This window comes from Talpa occidentalis, unplaced genomic scaffold, assembly GCF_014898055.3.
Source record: "Talpa occidentalis isolate TD23 unplaced genomic scaffold, MPIMG_talOcc4v2.1 talOcc4.14, whole genome shotgun sequence".
NCBI classification, from domain to species: Eukaryota; Metazoa; Chordata; class Mammalia; order Eulipotyphla; family Talpidae; genus Talpa; species Talpa occidentalis.
The window spans coordinates 85588930-85614736 of record NW_023601433.1 but is presented as its reverse complement, the minus strand read 5'-3'; the positions used below and the strand labels follow the sequence as shown (position 1 = coordinate 85614736).

Genomic DNA, 25807 nt, shown 5'->3' with positions numbered 1-25807 from the left:
GCCGTCCCGGGGAGAACGCCCCGTCTGTGCGGGTCACAAAGGCGCCCGTTCCAGAGCGCCCAGGACGCGCCCGTGGAGCCGGGGCGGCGCGGCGCGAGCGCGGGCAGGTGGTCCCCCCTGCGAGGACCGACGCGCGCCCGAGCGCCCAGGTGAGTCTCCGCGCCGCTGCACCTGCTGCTCCACAGCGCCCCCTGCTGGAGAAAAGCAAAGGCGTGTCGGGCGCCCACCCCACCCCCGCCCGTCCAGGCTCTCAACTGCCTTCAATCCGGAAAGTCTCGTGTTTCTCCCTTAGTTAAACTTGAATAAATTAGAGTGTGTGAAATAACTCCAAGAAAGTCCGTCAGACATCCTTATGCCCCATCTCCGTCCCCCGTAACCATCCCAATTAAAAAGTGTCTGTGTGTGTGTGTGTGTGTTTCTGCACCCTGGCTTGGCTGTGCCCCAGGCATTTGTTTAACCTTCCACCAGGCTGTGCAGCCCTGGCTCCAGCCGTCTCAGACCTGCATTTATAATCTCCGAGTGGCTTGTCCCAGGAGCCTGCAGAGACCTCCCTGAGTCAGGCTCTTCCTTTCAAGGTAGATTCTTAGAATTCAGCCTGCTTGCCCGGCCCTGGCTAATTAAATACTAGATGGTAGCCACAGTTCCCGCCTGGCAGCACTCTTCCTTCCTTTGAACAGTGTTTGCTGAGCGCACACTCTGTGCTCAGGACTTTGGATACTGTAGTGGGGAGATAGGCCAGGTGTTTCCTGACCTGGGCCTCTGGGTTGCTCAGCACCTCCCAGGCACACACTGCTTCCTGGAAGTGGTCAACTTTGAGATTCCTCCCAGGAGTTCCTCCCAGACTCAAAAGGCTGCTGGTTCCAGGCAGTTCCAGACAACATGGGGAGGAGTTAGGCAGTAGGGAGGAGTGGATCCTGCAGCAGGAGAGCAGGTGCACAACCCACACTGTGTGCTGAACAGAACTGATGGCAGATTGAATCTGTACTGTGGTCCAGGAGTTGAGACCCCTGAATGAGAGATGGTGGGGAGCCAGGGGCCAGAACCCCTGGGGGCGTGAGGGAGGCAGCTTTCTGAAGGCCCAGGTATGAGAATGGGGTGGAATAGAGTGGGGCCAACCCAGGGGGTGTGGACAGAAAGGAAGAGGCCAAAGTTAGCATCCGGAAGCTGGAGAGAAGCCCTTGTCCAGGGGGATGACTGGCTGAGTGTGTGTGAATATGTGTCAAAAAGCACATCAGAACTGAGGAGGCTCCAGTTCCTGGGGACAAATACACAACACAACCAGTTAACTCAAGGGCAGGCTAAATTGAGACTTGAAAATTCTTTTCTTTTTTTTTTTAAAGATTAATTAATTAATTAATTAATTTATACATACAAGCACTGGGTACAGTTAGAAGCACGGGAGGGCGAGAGAATTCACCAGAGCCAGAGTGGGGAGCAGAGCAGGCAGACTGACGAAGTACACTGCTGAGAGGAGCAGCGGACGCAGCAGGAGAGGTCTGTTGCGCCATGTGGGACCCTCACCCAGCGGCCAGGGATCGAATGGGCGCTGCAGAGGTTGCGGGCAGCTTCACAGCCCAGCGCTCAACCGCTGCACCATCGGGGAGGCCCAAGACTTGAAAATTCTTATTCACAGAATGATTTACATAAATTTGACCACCTGTTAGGTGCTAGTCCTACGCTAAGATGATTTGGGGGACCTGTGTTGTAGTTCTGCCCACCAATAACTCCAACTCTCATAGATCTCAGATGGGGGAAGAGAGGATGGAAAATTTATCTCCATTTCTTAAAAGTCATGGTCTGGTAGTCACACACACATATCCTCTCTGCCCATGCTGCTGAGAACTCATCACATGGCCCTTCCTGGATCTGTGAAGAATATAGATCTGGGTACATGAAGGGGGATTGGCTGTTGGGGAGGCAGTTTACTGATCTCCTACAGGTTGATCTTATTACCTACCTGCTTTAAAGGAATCTCCAGCCTTTCCCAGACCTCACCAATCACTGCCCCTGGGTGCTGACCCCTACATAGATCACATAGTATCCCCTGAACACACCTTTCATTCACTTATCTCTCGACCTTTGCTCAGGAAGTTATCTCTACCCAGAGTTTCTTCCCTAATTTTCTTCTCTGCTTGATAAACTCCTATTCATCCTTCAAAGCCCAGTTAAAAGTCACCTCCTTTGTGGAGTCTTTTCCCCTGTGTTATCCTGGGTGGGTTCCTAATACGTAGAAGGCAGACTTACCACTGTGAATTTCCCAGAATGTCTAGGTCACAGCTGGGGCTTAGTGTGTGCTAAATGAATTGACTTCAGACATGAGAACTCATCTGGCTGCTAGCGACAAAAAACTCATCTCTAGAAAACGTATCTCAGTTCATCTGAAGAGACGATATTGATTAATGTAATTGGATGTGACCCAGAGCTATCTTCAGCCTTAGCTATATGCAGGGTCTTAAGTGATGGCCTTAATATTCAGTATCCATTTTGTCTTAGCTTTATTTTCAGGCTCCCTGCAAAAGCAAGATGGCAGCCAGCCACTCCCAACCTCTCTCACCTAGGTTCAAGTGTAAACCTAAATTCCATTATTACTCTGCTTGGACTAGTCAATATTACATGCCCATCCCTGAAATAATCACTCAGACCAGGGGGCTGGGGTTATGCAGATTGACCAGGAATCTAGCACTTGATTGGCCCTTCCAAACTTACAAGTTCTAATCCTGAGGCTGGTGGGGTCATTGCCAGCGTGTAAAAATGACCAGGAGGGAAGGCGGGTGTGGCTTCCCATGGACAAGTCAGGTTATTGTTACAAGGTAGAGAGGAATGCTGGGTAACCCTAAGCCCTCAAAAACATTCGTTACGCTGGACCCCTCGCCCCGGCCCACACAAAACAGTCCACGTACCAGCCATTGTTAACTGAACACTTCCTATGTGCCAAGCTCAGGGCCTTACATGCTCAGTGTGTGAGGTAGCTTCTAGAATGTCTCCTGTTTCCAGATGAGGAAACCAAGGCACAGAGAACTGAGGTGACTTGCCCAAAGAATAAGTGACTGGGGAAGAACTTGGCCTGAGATCTGGTGATTGACACAATTAACCCTCAAACTGCGGTGCTGCAGCACCCCTTGGTGGGTGGCAAAGCTACTGTTTTTGCTTTAGGAATTTTTCCCCGAAGCCTTGGAGAGGGTGTGGGTAGGGGGTGTGAGGAGGATCTCGCAGTTCTGTGGGGCTCCTAAGATTAACGTTGTCATCCCCACCTGTGAATACCTACAGGGCAGCGAGAAGGCCCGAGTGATGACAAGATAACAAAAATATCTCCCATTTAACGGGGAGGGTGTCCCCCCACAGTTGAAGACGGGCACCTTTTGCTTTAACCCCTTTAACCTGACGCCATTTGGGTCCCTCTTCTTTGGGAACACGGGGCTAGAGGGCACCTGGCACGTTGGCGCCATCTGCCTGGCTCCTAATAATAACTCGTGAGAGCAACGGGTTTCAGACAAACATGGCTTAAAAAGAAGCCTCTCCTCACACCCGGGGCTGCCATCTGTGTGTGGTCCTGGGGTGCCAAGCCGTGGGAGGAGGGAGTGAATAGTGGGTGGGGAAGGGAGAAGGCACCACCTGGCCTGCACCACCAACTGGGGCGGCTCACAAGTTCTTTTCCTTCCCCCTCATGGACAGGGCAGTCAGAGAGAGAAAGGAGCACTCGCTGGCTTGGGCCACCCCGCTACAGTGAACAGAGGGAAGACGCGATTCCGTCAAAATGCCGAAGGTGGGTCATAGCTCCCGTGGCCAGGCACCTGCTGTGGGCCATCCAGTGCTTACATCGGCTACTCTAATCCAGCAACGAAGAGACGAGAGGCTGGGGGTTCAGAGATGTTGAGGGACTCACCCAAGGTCACACAGCAGGCTGCCTCTTTAGTGTGCAGTATTGAGGCCCCGCTTCCTCTCCACTCAGGCGACCTAGGGCGGTTTTCCATGTAACAGATGAACAGTTGACATCACCCAGGAATGATCTTCCACCTCCAGCCTGGCCCCAGCCCCCTCCTCCCGTTCGCTGCTCTTGAACTTGTCACCTAACCCGAGGCTCAGTGGCCCCACTGTCTCACCCCGTGTAGATCTGGAGAAAAGACTCCGAATATTACCCAGAACTTTCTGAGAAGGCCAAAGAGCAGCTGGCAGAGGCCGAGCTTCGGAAACTGAGGCAGCAGTTCAAGAAGATGGTGGACAGCCGGAAGTCCTTTAACTTCCGCTCCCAGCAGAAGCTCAGCAGCCAGCTGTAAGTAACAGTGGGGACTTATGCTGAGGGAACCTGGGGAAACTTGGGGTTTGGTGTCAAGGGGCTTGTCTTTGTCAACGTACAAAGGCCTCTAGTGCCATCTCACCTCCAACCTCAAAGGTGGTTAAACGGGGAGCCCACCTGCCACTGTCCCCGGCTCTGCCTGCTGGGAATCAGAGGGATGGACCGAGGGGTCCTGAGACCCTCTGGCCAAGATCAAAAGAGGCTCCACAGACTGTGTGAGGACAGACAGGAGTCAGCGTTGAGTCATTAGTGAAGGCTTGGGGAAAGAGAGACCTCTGCGGGCCTGAGAGAGACTCTCCGAGATGCCAGGCTAGGTTTTAGCACCAGGGGTTGAGAATGAAGCAATCAAACTTTATTGGCTGAGAAGGCCAGGAGTGGACTTGGCTAAAGTCTGTTTGTCTGACCAGAGTGGGCCTTCGTGTAGCTGGTTGTGAGAGCCACCAGCTGCAGCTCTGTGGGCCACAGGGCTGGCGAGCATCCCCTGGGCCAGCATCTCACGGAGGCTCTGTGCCCGCATCTCCAGTTTAAACCAGTCTGGTCTCAAGGTCTGTAACTCTTCTGCAACAGCCAGCTTGGTAAGCTGTAAAAAACAGAGCACGGGCTGGGGAAAAAATAGTAATAAAAACAACAGGCCAAGGAAATTTATGGCACGGGTGACCTACGGTTGTCGGGCCTGTTCAACCTCTTGTTAACCAGCCCTATAAAAACAGCGGGAACGGCAGAGTTCTGTCCTGGAGTCCTGTCCTGTCCTTGGTGAGGATCCTTCCGTCTCACCCCGGGCCAGGGACCCAAGGCTGAACCCCCTTGGGGTCATTTCAGTGGACAGGAGGGATATTATTGAATTTGGGGTGTCTCTGGGACTCCGAGGGGGCAGGGCACCAGTGTCTACAGGATTCAAATAAGAAAAATTGCTTCTGGTTCCCATTTCTTTCTACATGTGGGCTTTCTTCTCTCTCTGGATCTCAACCATGGTGGCTGGGAGGGGGCTGTCTCTAACTCTGGAGCTACAAAGGGCCACAGAGAGAGACTATTCCAACCCCAAACTCCCAGGAGAGGGAGAATCTGATCGTCTCAGCTTGGGTCAGCTGTCTACTACCTGGTCCAATCAGCTGTGGCCAAGTGGCCAGGGTTATCATCCCAGGCTGCTGGCAGTGGAGATGGGGCGTTTCTGGAGAAGCAGAAGTTACTGGGTTTTGGGTACCCCCAAGGGGCACTTCCTGCTTGTGTGTCTTCATGGAATCTGCAAGACAGAGCATTTGAAATTGGTTGCCCTAGAAATTATAGTCTGCATCATTTATTTGAGCAATAGAAAGATGTTCCTTGGGACTGAGTATACAAACATTAAACAGGCTTTGTAGCTTCTCTCCAAGGGAATGTAATTCCTTAGCCATATCGATAATGTTTACACAGGCAGAAACCGCATTATTAGAAAGATACTCTTACTGTTAGATGAGGCGTGGAGTTCAGATGGGGAGAAGGGGTTCTTTAGACTCTGCATGGATTCAACTCACTCAGAGCCACAGCTGCTTCATAGGGATCTTCATGTGAGCTAGAAAAAGTCATCCTTTCTCAAGACTTTTTACTGACATCTGTTGGAACAAAATCACCATTATGGAGGGATGATGTTACAATAAGACAATAACACAAAGTGCAATAAGTCAAATCAGTTATCTTTTCCCAAGCAGATGGAGCTCCCTCAGACTGTGCAGTGCACAACCTGCACATCTGTCCCTGGCGACCCTGATCACAGTGGGCCGCTAGGAGGCAGTGGCAATCTCCTTCCTGATGCACCTGACAGTTTTTCTTGAATCTTATTATCACCTTACCCTACCCCAATCCATTTCATCTGTTTTCACTCTGATGGAATTGAAAGAGAGGCAAACTAAAGAATGGAGATTTTAGATTCTTTGAGTGAAACACACATAAAAAGGGTCAAAAAGGGTGAGGTGCTTAGGGTACACTATTGAAGGAGGTGCCTTTTCCCAGTGCTGACCCTGCATTTATACCACCCTGAGAATTTGAGTTTCCTTCACCCCATCTGAGCCCTCTCTACACAACAGACAAACCTTTCTGCTTTAAGATCACCTCTGGAAGCCTGACTGGACCAATGTGCCCTTTTTCTCTCTCCTTCCTAACAAAGACCCCCTGGAGAGGGTCAGGGGAGGTAGGAGGGGGTGTCCCAGCTGCCAAGCTTAGAAGACAAGGTGCTCTAGAACTGGGAGTACTCTCTGGTTGTACACACACACACCTACACACACACACAGAGTGATTTACATTTGTAATTAATTAAATACAATTAAATATTTAGGTCTTTCATTGCAGTAGCCACATTGAAATGGATGCAATGGGACAGAGCAGTAGACGGCATTTCCGACTGCATGCTTTAGAAACCAGGTCAGCAGGGGCCTCCCTGGTGGCGCAGGTGGTTGAGCACAGTGCTGTGAAGCTGTCCGCAACCTCTGCAGTGCCGGTTCGATCCCTGCTGGCCTCGGAGTAACCCACATGGCGAGCAGACCTCTCCTGACTTGCCCGCTGCTCCCCTCAGCAGTGTACATCGGTCAATCTGCCTGTTCTGTTACCTGCTCTGTCTCTGGTGAATCCTCTCACCCTCTGGTGCATCTGGCCTGTACCCCGGTTCTTGTATAAATAAAATAAATCTTTTTTGTTTTTATAGAGACATGTTTTATTTATTTATTTGTTTGTTTGTTTGTTTATACATGCTCTGGGTACTGTCAGAAGCGCGGGAGGGTGAGAGAATTCACCAGAGCCAGAGCGGGGAGCAGAGCAGGCAGAAGGACCGAAGTACACTGCTGAGGGGAGCAGCAGGTGGCAGGAGAGGTCTGCGCGCCATGTGGGACCCTCCTCCGGTGGCCGGGGAGCAGCCGGGGATCGAACCGGTGCTGCAGAGGCTGCGGGCAGCTTCGCAACCCAGCGCTCAACCGCTGCGCCACCAGGGAGGCCCAAATAAAATAAAAAAAAAAAAGAAAAAAAAAGAAATCAGGTCAGCAAACAATGGCCCTTGGGCCAAGTCTGGCTGGTTGCCTGTTTTGTAAATAAAGTTTTATTGGCACACCGCCATGCCTATTCATTGACAGGAAGCCTATGGTCACTCTGTTGTGTGCTTACAACAGTAACCACCAGGCCTACAAAGCCTAAACTATTTAATTTTTGGCACTTTTGGAAAAGGGTACGCAGACCTCTGTTTTAGAACATTTTGCTGTCCTAAACTTGAATGTATCAGTCATTTGAGAATCATGTTACAGAGCAGATTCTGACTCATTAGGTTCCAGGTAGGGGCCTGGGCCTCTGCGTTTTCCCAAGCTTCCCAAAGAAGAGTGAGGGAGCTGGTCTACCCCCCACACTGAGCAGCTGGTTTCGGACACCCAGAATTTGCCAGAAACCCAGCCTCTGTTCCATTTCCCGTTGTTCAGTTGTTGTGCAGTCGCCTGGGCTATCTCTTTTTGAAATTCCCGTTTGCTCATGTCCCCACCTCCTCTCTCCTCCAGGGTAGACAGAGGGAGAGAAAGGAGGAGACTTGTGCCAGCAATTTAATAAATCATTAGCACCCCATGTAGAGAAACTGGTAGGGGCTAGAGGTTACAGCGCATCTCTGTGTTGACACAAAATTGAAAAATCCTGCCTGATGGGTTTGCCTCTCATTACCAGAGATAATTGGCTGCAAAGTCTGGCAAGAAAGTGAAAAATCAGACAGATGCCAGTGAGCCGCTGGCAAAAGAGGACTTGGGGCTCCCACTATGTCTAGGTAATGGGTTTTGACAGGTACATTTGCAAATTGTTCCCTAGGAAAATAAATGACCACCCGAGGCAAGTGGAGGGGTGAAAGCTGCTGGGAATTGGGTCACAGATGATCTGACTTTTAGACCCAGACCAAAGACTTTTGACAAATCCCTTCCACTTGGTCAGGTGGGATCAAGGTAGACTGGAGGACTCCAGGGTAATCACAGGCTGCTTTTCCCACAGCAAGGAAATCAAGACCCTGCAGGAAGAACAGGACGAGCTCACCCTGCTTTTGAGTCTCATCAATTCCTCAAGGAACTTGGATCTGAATGACAAAAACTACGTGGAATTGCGCTTTCTGATGCAAACCAAGGAGGAGTATGAGGCCCTGATTAAATCCATGAAAATGCTGTTGGCAGACCTGGATGGGAAGGTGTGGTCTTTCTCTTAAAGGGTCAACCAGCACACAGAGCAAGGGGAAGGCGTGGTGGAAGTACCCATGATGCCATAGGCCAAATTTGACCCCCTTCCTTCCCCCCACCTCACTGATGATTCTACCATCTCATGATTCCTGGTCTTCTAGACCCATGGATCTATTACCTCACTGTGGTCTCTGGTGCCACAACCACCCCTCCCCCCATCATACTTAGAACAAATGGCCAAATCCTTTTACCAGTCAGCAGAAGCTGGGTTATGCTGCAGTAACAAAAACACCTCCATAACTCAGTGGTTTAAAACAATAAAAGTTTCTTCCTGGTTCATGCCATATGTCTGCCATGGACTGGCTAGGGGCTCTTCTATCTTCTCATTCTGGAGCCAGGCTGATGGACTCCTGTTCATCCTGTCCACCGTCTTGCACAAAGCCAGTTCTGGAGGGTCTAACACTGGCAATTGAATGTTTCAGCCTGAAGTGACACATCACTTCTGCTCATGAATCATTGGCTCAAAATAGTCCAACAAACCCATAAAGACACCCTGATAGCTATGTCCCAAATAGGCAAGGCTCTCTAACCACAAATGGATCTAGGAAGTGCAAACCTTCCATGGATCCCGTAAGCAAAAGAACTGGAGACATCTGGAGAGTGTTAATGGCTGTATCATCTTTTTTTAAAAAAAGATTTATTTTATTTATACAAGCACTGGGTACAGTCAGAAGCGCGGAAGGGTGAGAGAATTCACCAGAGCCAGAGTGGGGAACAGAACAGGCAGACTGACGAAATACACTGCTGAGGGGAGCAGCGGGCGGCAGGAGAGGTCTGTGCGAATGGCTATATCACTTACTATGGCTTGAAAGGCCCTGTATAATCTAGCCATTGCCTACCTCCCAGCCTTGGCCTCATCACACATCCTTCCCTCCTTAACTTTTCTTATTGAAGCCACAGGAGACTTTTTTTTCCAAATATGGTAAGACTTTTCCCACCTCAGTGCCTTTGCACATGCTCCACTCTCCTGGCTGCTTGTCTTTGAAGTCTCCAGTTAAATGTGACTTCCTGGGGGAGCCCTATCCTATGCCCTCTTCCCAGTTTATAGTCAGTCCTCCGTATTAGTTAGGTTCCTGGCCAGAAATCAATTGTGCTCTAGGTTAGGCACTTTGAGAAGAGTTAAATGAAGGGACAATTTACCAGGTATGAGTGTGAGTAGGGACCTTGAAGAACTGGAGGGTTAGTGACAGTTCAGGGGTCAGGGGAGGACTCACTCTCCTTCATTCTTTCCTGTTACTAATAATACATTGTCAAGTACACACTCCTTAAGGGTGCAACCTGATGAATTTTTACATATAGCAGGTTCTTGAATATGTCACTTCATTTAACATTGTATTATTATTAACGAGGGGAAAATAAATCAATCCTGATCTCCCTTGAACAAAACTGTGTTATTCAAGGGCCTGGTTTTGCTATACATCGTTTTGCTTGAAGTTGCAGTATCCAAGAACCCACTGATGACCTTGAGGACTTACTGTACATATATATATATATATATTTATATATATTTATATATATATATATAATAAACCATCACCAAGATCAAGATATGTAGAACATTTGAGCACTCCCTCTCCCACTAGAAGGCTCCATGATCATGTTCCACTAACCACTCACCAGGGAACCTGACCTCTCAAATTATGGGTTCATTTTGCTGCAGATAGAATGGCACATAAATGTCCCCTTCTCATCCTTGCTCTTCATGTCTTGATTTTTTTCCCCTAATATTGTAACACCTTTACAATCCCAAAATGAAATTCATAGATGATAGAAACCTTTACCTCTCCTTAGTCTTTCAAATCAATGCCCTAGCTATAACATAAAGGAGAAAAAAAGGAAATTTATTTATACTAAAATTATATGTATTTCAAGAGGTGAATATTCTGGCCTGACTTATCCAGAACACTGACAGCAAACTGTTTCTGCAGAGGGACATAGAGGAAACATTTTGGCTTTGCAGGTCACATAGCTTGCATTGCAGCTACCCCACACTGCCATAGCAGTAGGAAGGTACCCAGAGATGGTGCATAAAGCATTGGCACAGGCAGTGAGCCAGAGAGGACTGAGGGCCACAGATTTCAGACCCTGGTATGAAAGATGTCATCAGAGGCCTCAAATTTCAATATGCAGAATCACTGAGGATTCCATCCTGAAGACTGATTGGGGCTTGAATCTGCAACCCCAGGGCCGGGTTGTGCTGGTGAAATGCAGACAAATTTTCATATGCAGACAAATTCTTGGAAACATTTCAGACACATCAAGGAATGTTCTGATTTATTTGTGGATAATTAAGTGTCTGTTAGAACAGAATGAAAAATACCCTGGGTTTATATATAAAAGACAGGTTGATTCTAGGTACAAAAAATTATTAAAAGGGTTTTCACTGCATCATATCCAGAGGGACATTGAGAAGTCACAAGGGACAGGGGCTAATTCTTAGAGGTCTGACACTATCTCACACAGCATGTGTGGCTTCTCGTTACCTACCCATGAAAGGCAGCTGATGCCTGCCCCCACCCTGCCCTCCACCACCACCACTGCAGTGCAAAAAAAATTCCAACAGATTACAGAGGGTCCCTCGGGATACAATGCCAGTTCTGGTGGACACCATGGCTTGAGGGTAAGGTGGCATTTGTATCCACAGGTGAGTGAAATTCACATGCATAGATGAGATTAAAAAAAAAAAAAACCCAAAGGGCCTCCCCTGGTGGCGCAGTGGTTGAGCACTGGGCTGTGAGGCTGCCCGCTGCCTCTGCAGCGCCGGTTCGTTCCCCGGCTGCCGGCGAGGGTCCCACAAAAAAAAAAAAAAAAAAAAAAAACACAAAAAAACAAAAACTCTGCCTCCTTTTAGCCCAACCTGGCTAAATTGAATTCAGTATCCAAGAAAGAAATCAAAATTCCATTTACATGAAAAGAAAGAACAATGTGCTTTTTGGATTAGCACACTTGAGTTAGTGAACTGCAGTAGAATTTGTCTCCATACAGATGTTAACACAGCTGGATTATTTCTCTCTCTCTCTTTCTCTCTCTCTTTCTCTCTTTCAGATTGTTCAGATGGAAAAAAAAATTCTGAGCCAAAGACAGATCTTCCTCAAGATACAGGAGGCCAATAACCCCCAGAAATTGCAAAAGCAGATCCACATTTTGGAAACCCGTTTAAATCTCGTATGTAAGGTGTTCTCTGCAGATGTGTGTGGAGCCAGTAGCAGAATGTACCCACTTGTTGGTCAATTCAGGACAAGGTGCACTAATAGTGAACACACAGCCAGGCAGTCTTTTGTAATTCACCACTCACCCACTCTGGTCCACCCATTCTTGTTGGCCCATTGTTGTCCAAGGTGCCTTTCTGTTGCTTCCTCTCTGCACCTTAGCACATGGGATTGTCCCCACCCCTCCTCTGCCCCAAACTCCACCCCTCCTGGAATGCCTATCTTCATTCCATGACTCAAAAACTCCTTGTTTTCAAGAAGCAGTTAAACTAATTACCCTTCACCAGGCAGAATTCACTGTATCTTCCTCCCCCATGGTGATCTGCGCGTGCCTCCGGTAGAGTGTGTGCCCTTTGGTCGTGGTTGGTGAGGGTCTCTGAGAGACATTCGTCATGGACATGCATAACTGGGTAAGGAGAAAAGAGGTGTTTCCTGAGCAGAAAGAGGGAATGTATTGATCATAGAACTGAAAAATTCAGGGGGAGTGGAGACTAGGGTTTCAGGATTAGCTGGATCCTGGTGCTCCAAACATGTCTTTAGGGTACTTTCTATGTCCATCTGTCCTCTGGGTGGGGATGACTTCATTGTTGGGTGCTCCCCAGTATGAAAGGAGCATCTCTTCCCTAAGTGTTCAGCCACAAGTCCCTGAGAGGCTCCCCATTGGGCCATCATGGGTCACTTGTCCATCCCTGACCCAATTGCTGTGGCCAGAAGAATGGGACACACGGACTTGAGTTATACAGCCTCCCTCGGAACACCCTCCTCTCTGGGTCAGCTCAGTCTGATGTGGGCTAAGAGTTGGGTAGAAGAAGTTCTCCTAGATGAGCAAAAAGAAGGGGGGAAGGCATGCCCGGCAGGTGCAAACACATTCCACGTTCACATTCTGACTCGTGAAAGGGAAGCTCCCACCACCCGAGCGTGGCTGGATTTGGAGGGCAGCCTATCTCTATGCAAAGTTCTCAGCGTCTCTGAAACCCTGACCACTGGGCTTTAACGGGCATGGTTGAAGCTAATTGATTCTTATCACTGTCTGCCTCCCCCAGTAACCTGGAAGTGGCTTGAGGGCAGGGCAGTGTTTTTCTAATATTTGTGCCCAGTGATTTGCAGTCAAATACATAGCATGCAAGTTACAACGCAGAGTCCTGGGTCCCCTCGAGAGTCACTTACTCAGAACCCGCAGGGCCGTGGGACCTCCGTGATGCTTTGGACCTTCACTATTAATAACATTGATGCAGCTGAAAAGCCCCTTGATTAAGAATCAATGTCTAGCCCAGCATGAGGCTCAGAGTAAGTGCCAGCACGCATCTGTTCATTGAATGAATAAATGCAAGCACAATTTAATGACGACTTGCCTGTAGCGGTCCACCTTTTGGACATAGGTCTGTCCAGATTTTCTATTTCTTCTTGAGTCAGTTTCATCATTTCTTTCTAGGAATCTGTCCATTTCATCTAAGTTATCCTGATTTGTTGGTATACAGTTGTAGCTGGCATATTCCTTTATAATTCATTTCTTTCTCAAAGTCTATGGTATTATCCCCTCCTTCATTTCTGAGAGGTCCGATTTTTGCGGCTCAAACTAGTCCCCTCTCCCCTTCTTCCCTGCTGTGTCTGGCTGTGCCTTTTAGTTGATTAGCCACCTCTAAAGGTTATTTCAGGGCCCTAGAGGATCCCAAGACCTTAGAGTCTCTGCCACTGACTCAGTGGAGCCTGAGAATCTTTTCGATGAGTCAGAGGACAAGGGATAGCATGTCAGTAGCTTTGGAGTAAAATTCACCTGAAAGGCAAATGACTAATAACTAATATCTTCCTAAGGGTAGGGGGAGGTTGCAAAAATAGAATAAGAATGCTCTGCCCCTGGACTCCCTTCAGCTGTGTGGTGGCTTGGGACACACCCTACAAGAAACTCAGGGCTGGGATTAGGGCAAGGCATGCCGATAGCCCCAGATGCAAAATTTAAGGAGGCGCTCACTCTCAGATTTGTGGGAATCTGAGTTGACACCGAGAGCAGGTATGTCCTTGAATCTTGCCACTCAGGCCTTCCCCATCTCAGCCCTGCAGACACCCACCTCTTTGCAGAACAGGCTTTGAAAATCTCTCATCAAACCTATCCCCTTCCCTAGAGCAATACATATTTTTTAATTGTTTCTTTTCGTTGTTTATGTTACACTTTGCATCACCTTTAAAGATTTTATGCTTGTTAAGACACATTTACGAAGGCATACAAAAAAGAGGAGGGAGTAAAACAATGAACACCTGTGACTTAGATTGAACAATTGTTCACATTTTGCTGTATTTGTTTCATCCTTCTTTTCCCTGATATTTTAAGGTAAGTTACAAAATTATCTTATGGTGACATTTCACCCATAAATACTTGCGTGTCCTGTCTAAAAGTTAAACATTTTCTCTCAAACCATGAGCATGAGACCATGATTTCACCTTATAAAACGAATACTATTTTCTTAATATTGCCCGTGCTAACATCTCTCTAGCTCGCCCCCAAATGACTTTTAAAGCTGGATCCAATCAGAGTTCATATTAATGTGAGTTCTCAAGTTTCTTTAATCTAGAACAGTGGTTCTCAATTAAGGCCAATTTTGTCCCCAAAAGAGACATTTCTGGTGTGGCAGCTGGTTGGAGTGTGGGTGCTACTGCCACCTAGTGGACAGGGACCAGGCATGCTTCTGGAACTTCCCAGTCGGGACAATCCCCACCACAAAGCATTATCCAGCCCCAAATGTCAGTAGTGCTGACTTTGAGAAACCCTGCTCTACATAAACCCGCCCCAACTCTTAATGCCATCAACAAGTCGAGGAGCTCAGCTCAGTGGTCCTGTAGAAAGTGCACCTTTAGGATTTGACTGATGGCTTCTGCATGGTGTCATTTGTCTTTTTCCTCTCTCTTGGAATTGCCGGAATCCGGAAGCTAGGTAAACAAGATCTGACTTAATTCACTTACCCAGTTAGTGGCCAGCTCGAGCTCTCACCAAGCACTTCAACCCCTGTCTCTGACCTGGGATGGGAAGTGGTGGTGGGTGGAAGACTTCCAACCCTCTGGCTGCCTTCTGGAAGCTTGTCTCTTGCCCCAGGAGTAAGCCCTGCTCTGAGGCACGGTCCTCCCCACAGGTCACCACTCACTTTAACAAGATGCTGGCCACGAATGCGAAGCTCCGGAAGGAGATTGAGGACCTCCGGTATGAGAAGGCTGCCTATGACCACGTCTACCAGGAGCTCCACCAGCGCCTGCTGATGCAGAAGAAAACCATGAACTTGGCCATTGAGCAATCCGCTCAGGCCTACGATCAGAGGTGGGCAAGGGAGAGACTTAGCTGGTATTGCTTAGCTTTCTCCCGAGTGTCAGCTTCCCAGTCTGGGCCATGTCCTCTGTGCTTGTGTGTTGAGAAACCTTCAATCACCATCATCAAAGCTCTGAGCACTGAATCTGTGCATGCATGGTGCCAGGTCCCCTAGGTATTATTGCAACCCTCACAACTGCCCTTGGAGTCTATCCCCATCTCATAGACCAGAACATGGAGGTGTAGAGATGCCAAGGTACTTAGCTGAGATCAACTAGATGGTGAAGGGATGGAGCTGAGTTCAAACTACGATGTCGTAGCATCTCCTCCAGGCACCCCCAGGGGTCTCTCTTGGTCTGGGTTATCTCCTGGCTTCACACTCGCTGGGGCTAGAGGCCACTAGCTTAGTTGTGAGAAGCACAGTGTTTGGAATCGGAGAGATCTGCGTTTGAATCTTGCCCTCATCACTACTACATTGTTGTGGGGACTCTTTGGGCGCAGTGAGGGTTAAATAATATATGTAGATGAGGGAGTGACTGGGACATAGTAACTGACAAGACGGTGGTGATAATGGTGGTGATGGTGATGATGATGATGTGATGACCATGTTCGTGATGACGATGGTGGTGGTATTGGTGATGATTATGATGATGGTGGTGGTGGTGATGATGATGTAATGACCATGTTCATGATGACGATGGTGGTGATCATCATGATGATGGTGGTGGTGATGGTGGTGGTGCTGATAGACCATTTCATGGAGATGATCTTAAACTTGCAGCTCTTGTCAGTCATGTAAGGAAGGTTGTTCTACTCCCAGAAACTTCCATGATAAAAAGAAATAACGGTCACTGGCCAGGCAGGAAGTATCTCTGAACTGGTTGGGCGAGGGTCAGAGAAGAGGCAAGTCTTTTAGAGGCCCAGACTCTGTGTTCCAGGCTGGAGGCCATGGCTCGGATGGCTGCCATGAAGGACCGCCAGCAGAAGGACATCTCTCAGTACAACCTGGAGATCCGCGAGCTGGAGCGCGTCTACAACCACGAGTCAAAGCTCAAATCCTTCCTGCTCGTCAAGCTGAATGATCGCATAGAGTTTGAGGAGCAGGCCAAGAAAGAAGGAGGTGCACGTTCCAGGCTCCTCTTCAGTCTCTCCCTCTCCCCCTCCCACCTGAGGGTGCCAGGTCTCCCCGCAGTGAGATCACCAAAATTAGCAAATAAGGATGCAAACAGAAACTAAAATTTCTGTTTGTCTGAGTCCTCCAGGGAAAGCTCCCGGGCAGCGGGTGCATCTCCTTCAGGGCGCAGCGAATGCCTCATGGAGACTGGTGAAGGGGCTGGGAGTGAAGGTCTTGCCCCAGCTCCTGGAGGGGCCCCCTACCCCTGCCCCCGCCCCTGCTCCCAAGGCAGCATCCGAGTGCTCCCCTTCCAGACTCACGCTGCTGGCTCCCTTTCTAGCTCTCAAGGCCGTGAAGCACGGGAAGAGGAACAAGGGCGAGAGCCTGGAGAGCTACGAGGTGGCGCACCTGCGGCTGCTGAAGCTGTCGGAGAACGGGAACCTGAACCAGCTCATCAGCGATTTTCTCGCCAAGGAGGAGAAGAACTTTGCTCGGTTCACGTACGTCACGGAGCTGAACAACGACATGGAGATGATGCTCAAGAAGACCCAGAGGATCCAGGTTGGGGCACCGCTTACTCCCCGGGCTCGGGACCCACCTGCTCCCACAGCAGCCTTTCCCAAAGTGGGTTCCTTGGGACACTCCTTGAGCTGCTGTGCCGAAAAAAGGGCCTCAAAGTCAAGTCACTTGGGGAACACCCCCCAGAAGTCCTCCCAGAGCGCCCCGTCACTTTAGTCTTTCTGAAAATTTTTTTAAAGATTTATTTTTATTTATTTATGCATAGAAGAACTGGGGTGTAGGCAAGACGAGCGGGCGGGTGTGTGTGAAACAGAGTGGGGAGCAGAACAGGTGGATCTACTGAAATCCACTGCTGAGGGGAGTAGCGGGGAGACAGAGAGGCCTGCTGCGCCCTGTGGGTCAGCTCCCTGATGGAGTTCAGGCCGCTGTGGCTGGTGATAGCCTGATAGTGCTGAGACTTAACCCCTCTACCACCAGAGAGGCCCAGCCTTTCTGAAATTATAGTTTGTTTCAATCAGTATGTGGTCATGTCCCCTCACCCCCCCCCCAGTAGTGACACTGACAATCCACAGCAGGTTTTATAACCCAGGGCACAGTAAAAATATCTACTGTCTGGCCCTTTGCCGTCAAAGCTTGCTGATCCCTGCTTATCAGAGCACCACAGAATCAAGGGAAATGATGAATTCATTTTGTAGACTGGACATACATGCACAAGTAAAGGCTCTGACAATTCCTGCAGCAAAGATACACATTGACCTTTGTTGAAACCATCATTTCCCAAATTTCTTGGGCCTCTTTACTCCCCCAAACATACCCAATGAGCCTTTGGAACTGTCTGCACAGGACAGGGTCTGAACACCTTAGCATGGCCCTCCAGCCCCTTCAGAGTTCGCTTAACCCTGACCGCCTACAGGCTCAGGCCCCACCATCACCCCCAGCACAGTCCTGCCCCCACGCATCTACCCCTTTGTGTGGTAGCCTTCTCTGCCCCCTCTGCCTCCCCTCCCTTTTTACCACTCCTAAGCCCTGACCCTGTGCAAATGTCACCTCCTCTTCCCTGTGCTGGGGAGCTGTCCCTTTTACAGTGTCACTGTTCCCTGAACGTGGGGTGAGTCTGCTGACCAGGAGCGAGTACATAGCGAGAAGAGAGGAGAAAACATTTTGCTCTGCTAGTGATGAGTGAATTTTAATAGGTATTAGGAAAAAATATAGCTTGCAGCAAACTTGTGATTCCATGGGTATGTTACTTAGGGTGGTAACAAATAATGATAAATGTTTTTAAAAGTATGGATTTGAAGAAAACTTTATTAACAGATACTAGTTAGTGATAGATTAATAGGTGGGAGGCAGAAACGGGGGTGGCTGAATGGACTAGGGCGGGAGCAGATGTCAGGTCTCCCATGGCTGAATGGCGGGGACTTTTTGAAGACTATTTAGAAAGTTCTAAGGCCAGTATAAAGGGAGAGTGCAGGACCAGCAAGAGCGGGCTGGGAATGAGTGAGGGGCAGCAGGGAGCAGTTTCTGGAATCAGGACTGGAGAAGGTGGTCAGTGTGTCTTTTTTCTGGGCCAACTAGTGACCTGTCAAGGGGGTGAGCAAGCACCCCAAATGCTCTCCTCCACCCTCCAGTCTCCCCTGGTGTGTCCCATTGGCTGAGCCAGAGGACAAGGAACCCCTTGATGTCCTGAAGGCTGGGTGTGGGAGGGAGGTGGGTAGATTTGGGAGCAAATGCAGACTGCTTGACTCTGTGTGTGGTGGGGAGGGTGGGGAGCATGCTTGAATGACCCCCTTTCTTCCTTCTGGAAGGCGATGCCAGGGGGCAGACACAGGTGTATTCCCTTTGCATCCCAGCAGGCCCCCTCCCGCCTCCACAGCAGAGCCAACAGGAATTGGTTCCAAAAATGATATTGACCTTCCCACTCACCCTGAGAATAATCCCTGTGTCTGACCTTAGGACCAGCTTGTCTGAGGAACAACCCAAACTCCTGCCCTTTCCAGGCCTCGGTCTCCCCACCCGCACACTTAGATGGAGCAAATGTTTCCAAACTTCTATAAAAAAAGCTACAGAACATTTTTGTTGAAAACCGGGTTATAAGGAAACTCCAGATATAAAACAGAAAATGGAGCGATCCTGGGTGAAGGGGCAGGAGAGGGCGCTCCCTGGAGTGGGTTCCTGAGACCTCAGTTTTTGCACCTCCGCTCAAACTAGGTTCAGGTTTAAAAGAGCAACACACTGAAACCAGTTAGGACTCTAGCGTCCGGCTTCAGCTCTACCTAGAGGGACGGGGGCGGAGGGGCTAACCCGCGTGGATCCGACCCTCATTCCTATTTTGCCGAGTCTTCCCCACCCGTCAAATTTTGGAATGATTAGTTGCCAATATGTAAAAATCAGGTTATCCCACGTGAAAACAAAGGTTTTTGGTTTCTCTTGGAAAACGAATCTAACAACGGTGGCCCACATTCCCGCGGGGCGGGGGTGTGTGGGTGTGTGAGCCTCTAAAACCCCGCAAACCAGCCCACGTTGCTCCGATTTGCTCGGGTCGGAGGCCCGCCTGGCCGCGCCGGCGAGACTGAGTTTGGGACCAACAGTTCGGCGCCTCACGCCTCCCCCTGGCGTCCGTCATTGGTATTGCAGGGACTGTCTTGGCACATGCTCTGCGGGCACCCGGGGAGGGGCAGGACCCTGAATTCTCCTTTTCCAGCAGGGAGCCCCTGACTCGTCCCCCTGGGATGATGGGGACGGGCCCTAGCGGAGGGATATGAGGACGCCAGTCTGAAGCTGACCCAACCTAGAAATGGTTCCTGAATACAAGCGACCTTGGTCTTTCCCTCTGTCGTGGTCACACCACCTGTCAGCAGCGTTAGGAGGAGTCTGACCAAGGACGGGCAAGGCCCCCCTCTCTGGGATTCAGTCCCACGGAAACAGTAGCTTCTAAGCAATTTTATTTTTATTTTTTAAGCCTTATTTATGCATGCAAGAGCTGGGGTACAGGCCAGAGGTGCAGGGGGTGAGAGCATTCACCAGAGGCAGAGTGGGGAGCAGAACAGGTGGATCTACTGAAATACACTGCTGAGGGGAGCAGCTGGCAGACAGGAGAGGTCTGCTGAGCCAGCCCCTGGCTGGGGATGGAACTTGTGCTGCAGAGGCCGCAGACAGCTTCATAGGCTGCATCTTAACCCCTTGTGCCACCAGGGAGGCCCCATTTTTAGTTTTTTAAGATAAATATAGATGGCTTTCCATAATGGCTGCACAGTTCACATCCCCACCAATAGTGTAAAAGGGTTCCCCTTTCTCCACATCCTCTCCAGCACTCGTCATTGGGGGTCTTTTTAATATGTGCCATTTTCTGGATATGGGATGGCATCTCACTGACGTTTAGCCTGAATATCTTATTGGAAGTGACAGTGAATAATTTTCCCCATGTCTATTGGTCTTCTGTATTAAATTAAATTAAATTAAATTTGAAAATTAGTATTTGACCACATTTCATATACTCAGGAACCACATGTGGCTAGTGGCTCCAATAGCGGATGGTGCCACATTGCAGTGTATCCTGCTGACTATCCTGTTCTAGATGATTCCACAGAAAGGTTGAGCCACCCTCTCCTTTGTCCTCACCCTCCATTTCATGAAGAAACGTTGTCATAGAGGGACTTAGGGGCGATGGTGCTTCTCAAGAAGGGTCATTGAAATACACATCCACCCCTGCAGGTGTGGCAGAAGGCACAGCCACTTCTCACGTTTTGGTTCTTTCCTAATAGGATGACATCATCCTCTTGCGATCCCAGCAGAAAGAAAGCAGAGATAACAGCCACTCCATCTTGGGAAAGCTGGAGGTAAGACCAGGGTGGGAGGGAAGGACATGGGCGTCTCCGCTGTCATTCTGTTTGTCTGTCAGGCATCTGTCAGTTGGTTCTCAGGTGGTATTAGTGTCCCCCTGTGACTGGCTGGGTCAGGGTTTGACCCTTGGTCCCAAGCAGCCTCTGCTATGGTTATTGCGCAGATTTTTGTCCCTAGGGCCTCTCCGTCCATTATAAAGACTCCCCCACTTCAAGGAGCCTCACCAGACTCTTGCGACTGTAATTTGATCCTAAGCTTATTCCTTCTAGACAGCTCTCTCCCTCTGGCTTTCCTTCTCTCTCCCTCTTATCCTGGGCTGTGGCCTGCTCTCAATTGATAAGGGTCATTACAAACATTTCTTGAGCAATTGCCATAGACCAACTACTGGGCTCAAGGCTTTGCCTGTGCAACCTCAGTGAATCCCCCCATCTGCCCTGTGAGGTCAGTGCTGTGCTCTTTCTACTTGAAACATGAGGAAATGGTTTCAGAGAAAAAGTCACTTGACCAACATCATGGAATTGGGACATTGTGTAAAATTTGCGTGTATCCATCTGCTGATAACAGGGGCCCAAAATAGCAGTGGCCTAAGCAGGGCAGAAGTTTGTCTACTCTGTTAAGAAATAAATCTGAAGACAGAAATAAATCAGGCGGACACATCAGGGCTGACGGGGTGTCTTCATGATGTCATCAGTGACCCAGGCTCTTCCGTCTCTCCATCCTTACTGTGTGACTTACATGTCCAAGAATGCCTCATGGTTGCAAGTGACTGCTGCAGGGCCAGCCATCACATACACATTCCAGGCAGGAAAAATGAGGAAGGTGAAAAAAGACTGCTAACTGAATCAGCCAGGTTAAAAGTTCTTTCCCTGAAGCGTCAGTCAGTGTTTTCTTCTCATTGGCATCCCTCATGGTTACAAGGGAGAATTGGAGAGAGAACTTTCAACTTGGCACATTGCCACCCCAATACAATCAGGATTTTGTAATTAAGATATAAGGGGAGCATGAATAGCACGTGTCTGACAGAGACATTTCTGCTGATCACATGTAATGACTGCAACGTTCAAGTCCTCCCTGGTCCCTTCTGGCTTTTTTCTCTTCTTGGCCTGCACCGGGCAGGGATGATGGTGCCCTTCTGCAGAGGGCCACTGGGGGGCAGCAGAGCACACACTGCCCACTGTGCTGCTCAGGCTGGGAGCAGCTGCTCCCGGGTGCTGGGGAAGGAGGAATAAGACTTCCTAGCAGGGCCCCGGCCCAGGAGACGCACCCCTAGCTACGCACACGCCTGGGGTCTCACATCCTCCTTCCGGGCCCCCCAGTGTGCAGACTTCCTTGGGACAGCCTGGTGTGGCTCTACACCTCTGGGTTTTGAAGGTCTCAAGAGCTGCAGCCGGGGGAGTCTGCAGCCTCACACATCCTCCCCTGCCTGGGCCCAAAGTCCTTCCACCAGCTCTTTGTGTCTGGCTTTAATGTGGGTTCTGGGGGTTTCTTTTTTCTTTTTTTTTTTAATAGAGGCATGTTTTTATTTATTTATTTATTTATTTATTTAGTTTTTGTTTGTTTGTTTATACAAGCACTGGGTACAGTCAGAAGCGCAGGAGGGTGAGAGAATTCACCAGAGCCAGAGCGGGGAGCAGAGCAGGCAGAAGGACCGAGGTACACTGCTGAGGGGAGCAGCGGGCGGCAGGAGAGGTCTGCACACCATGTGGGACCCTCCTCCAGTGACCGGGGAGCACCCGGGGATTGAAGCGGCGCCGCAGAGGCCGCGGGCAGCTTCGCAACCCAGCGCTCAACCGCTGCGCCACCGGGGAGGCCCCTGGGGGTTTCTTTTCCTGTCTCGCCCACTGCTCCCCTCGGCAGTGTGCTTCAGTCAATCTGCCTGTTCTGTTCCCCATTCTGTCTCTGGTGAGTCCCCTCATCCCCACATGCTGGCCTGCACCCCAGCTCTGTACTCCAAGCACGAGAAATTGTCTTCATAGGCTCACAGCTGTTTTCTTACCCCTGCTGTCACATCCCTCCGTCTGCTCCATTCTTGGACACCCCCCCCTCCCCTCACCACCCACCTCAGCCCCTGTCTGGCTGCGGGAGGTGGCGGGCAGGGTTCGGGAGGTGGCGGGCAGGGGTCGGCATAGGCAGTGAGCAACCAGGCCCTGGGAACAAATGCTTGTGTGCATAAGAAGTCACTTAGCTGTGTGACTTCGAGAAAGTGACTGAGCCCTGGTCTTCACGGCTGTAAAATGGGCCTAATACTCATGCCCGCTTCATAGGGCTGTGAAAATGGAACCATATCGCGGTGTATGTCTGCTTGCGCCCCTCCCACCACACCCCAAGAGCTTAGAAACAGTGGCTGCTGCTATTATGGTTGTTGATCTTGTGAGTCAGCAAGACCTGAAATCACCACCACCTGCTTGCTAAATAATTGCCCGAGTCCCGGGCCGGGTAGGCAGACAGCTCCATGCAGGGAACTCAAGTTCACTTTTCTTCTCTGACCTTAGTGCTCCTCGCCTAGAAGCCGGGGCAGGTGTGAGGGTGAGTTAAGATGAGGGGCAGCATTTTGGGTCCTGGACACAGGTTATCACCATGACATCAGGCTCTGTTTTTTCATTACGTGACCTGCCCATGCTTCTTTGGAATGGGATGACAGCTCTTGTGTCGTAGGAGAAAAGGCAGCCCTGGAAACAGGATATTCTAGTAGCTGGGACAGTAGAAGCTGCCTGGTGTGGTGGCTGTGGACAGGACTAACCCCTTGGGATCGTTCCTTGGGGCAGTGCCTGGAGAGGCTTCAGGGGCGGGGCCAGTCCTTACAGGGCGGTTCGCCTCTGCAAGCTCCCAGGTGACATCAGCGTGAGCCACAACTGAGATCCCACGCTGGCAAATGCAAGACTCTCAGTCTTGATGGTGAACAGAATCCCCCGGAAGCTCCTAAAATTGTAATGCCAGGCCCATGCCCAGGTCCCAGGGTTTAGCTGGTGCAGGCTGGAGCCCAAGAGTGTGCAGCTCCAAGTTTTGGTAAAGCTGGTCCCGACTTTGAGAGCTACTGGCCTACGCCCTTGTGCTTTCAACTGTGAGAGGTGACCTGGGTGGACTGCAGCGGCATTGCCAGGGGAGATCAGAACAGAATGAAAAGAGAACAAGATGGCACGTGAATACATGAGTATTGATTTGAGGCTAAGTTCTCTTGATACACATTTATATAAACACCCACATTTGTATGCATGTGGCTGCCATGTCAAATATCTTTTTCCTATGGGCCAGGTGTTAAAGTCTCTAATCCTTAAGGAATATTGTAATCCAGTACATACACAGACGCACACTCATATATGTAAGTGAAAAAATTCCCATTAGGGCCTCCCCGGTGGTGCAGCGGTTGAGCGCTGGGTTGTGAAGCTGCCCGCAGCCTCTGTGGCGCCGGTTGGAGCCCCGGCTGCTCCCCGGCCACCAGAGGAGGGTCCCACATGGCGCACAGACCTCTCCTGCCACCCGCTGCTCCCCTCAGCAGTGTACTTCGGTCCTTCTGCCTGCTCTGCTCCCCGCTCTGGCTCTGGTGAATTCTCTCACCCTCCCGCGCTTCTGACTGTACCCAGTGCTTGTATAAATATATAAATAAATGAAAATAAATCTTTAAAAAAAAAAATTCCCATTAAACAATATTTGCCATTTCTGCTGATCACATGTAATACTTTCTCTCCTTTCCTTTCTGTTCTTTTTTTTAATGCTGATTGAGGTCCATAAAATAGATCTCATACCCGTTCCCCCAGAGGTTTGAGAACCTGCAGCTTGGAGACCTTGGCCCCAGACAGTCTCCAAACTCTCACCCCCACAGAGTCCACATGGGTGGGCTGAGCCTGGCTGACCTGGGTGGGAATCTGGGTCTGCCACCAGGAGAAACTAAAGCAGGTCACGGAGGAGGCTGATGCGTACGAGCGCACCTACAGGGACATCAACAAGACCTTGGAGAATCTCAGGAACTTAGTGGAGAATCTGTTCAAGAAGATTGACTGTGACGCCACCAAGATCTTGGGGCAGTTGGGAGAGACGGGAAAAGTCACCGACGCCAACCTTCCCCAGTTCCTTGGTGAGTCGGGGGGGCCTGCTGGATGCTTAGGAACTTTTTCCAGAACTTTCTGTGACCGGGCAAGGGGACTTGTTCTTTGGGTGGGGGGGGGCAATGAGCCTAGTGGTGAAGCATGTGGGTGCTCTAGCCAGCCTACTGGGGTCCAAATCCTGGTTCTACCCTTGCTTGCTGTGTGACTGTAGGATAAGTGAAGTTGGTCAGTCCTTTATACCATTGGCCTCTGTGGCTATCACCTGTGGCCTTGATCTTGTTAATGTAGAGGGCGCATGGGTACGGAGCACGCGTCCCTGACCGTGGACACCTGAGCGTGGGTGTGTGTGCAAGTGCAAGTGCACACCTGGGCCCAAGGGGTCAGGGACATAAGGAAGCATTACTCAGAGATGGACGCGGCTACCAGAGGGCAGGTGATGGCCACGAGGGGGGAGACCATGCGAGAAGGCCAGAGAAAGCCCAGAGAAAAGAGCATATCTTGGGGGGCTCAAGTTGGCCTTTTTCCCCTTCCTGACATTAAAACCTGTGAAAATGATGCCAAGGGCCCCAAAATTCTCCTTCAAATGCTAGAAATGACGGTGAACCCGCCCTGCCTGGACGGTTGCCAAGCAGTGATGCTGGGCGAACGTCAGTGACTTGCTGAACCTCTCATTGCTTCAGCTTCATCATCTGAAACAAGTAGGGGTGGGGATTAGTATCGCTATCTCTTTCGGGGAAACTGTCCAATCATCTAGACACAGGATATTCGACAAAATTTAACATCCGGTCATGATACAGCCCCCAATCCGCTAGAACTAGAAGGAAGCTTTCTTAACCTGATGAAGGACATCTGCAAAGCCAGCTAGAGCTAATGTCATACTTTATGGTGAGAAGCTGATTATTTTTCTTCTAAGATCAGGAGCCAGGCAGGGATCGCTTTGCTCATTGCTCCTGGTTAATGGCATGCTGGTCCTAGCCGATGCCGTAAGGCAAGTGTAGCGGCGGGGCTGGGCACGGAGCAGGATCTCTGTGACTGAGCAGACCGGGTAAAGGAGTCAGAGTCCTCAGTGGCGTTTGCAGGTTTTTCTTGGGATTTACCAGGCACACGGCAGGCAGGGGTGCTGGGGGGCCGGGAGGCTGGCAGGCCTCCTAGCCCTTCAGCATGTCTTCACTCTTTCTGCTGGGCTCTCCGGCCTTCTCTTGCGTTCTCTCTGCTTCTCTCGTGGTTCTTTCTCTTCTGGCATCCCCGTGACGCCGCCCTTATAGGTCCAGTCTTA

General features: G+C 50.0%; 1 protein-coding gene and 1 long non-coding RNA gene across 3 annotated transcripts in view; one reads left to right on the top strand and one right to left on the bottom strand.

The window, feature by feature from the left end:
• Positions 1–93: 93 nt before the first annotated feature.
• The window catches only part of CCDC63 (coiled-coil domain containing 63), a 30637-nt gene continuing 4923 nt past the window's right edge, over positions 94–25807 (top strand). The window contains exons 1-10 of the mRNA XM_037511170.2: positions 94–149; positions 3673–3763; positions 4110–4270; positions 8276–8465; positions 11560–11679; positions 14846–15027; positions 15954–16135; positions 16470–16690; positions 20410–20484; positions 24368–24560. Coding sequence (XP_037367067.1) covers positions 3755–3763; positions 4110–4270; positions 8276–8465; positions 11560–11679; positions 14846–15027; positions 15954–16135; positions 16470–16690; positions 20410–20484; positions 24368–24560 — 1333 coding nt within the window. The 5' untranslated portion in view covers positions 94–149; positions 3673–3754. The remainder of the gene's footprint in view (positions 150–3672; positions 3764–4109; positions 4271–8275; positions 8466–11559; positions 11680–14845; positions 15028–15953; positions 16136–16469; positions 16691–20409; positions 20485–24367; positions 24561–25807) is intronic.
• LOC119244988 (uncharacterized) lies at positions 4645–12149 on the bottom strand. 2 transcript variants are annotated; one of them, XR_005125172.2, is made up of 4 exons: positions 12001–12149; positions 5738–5883; positions 5391–5534; positions 4645–4874 (listed from the first exon to the last, which is right to left on the bottom strand). It is a non-coding gene; the product is annotated as an uncharacterized LOC119244988 (long non-coding RNA). The 2 variants fall into 2 exon arrangements; XR_005125171.2 differs by having other exon boundaries at positions 5806–5883.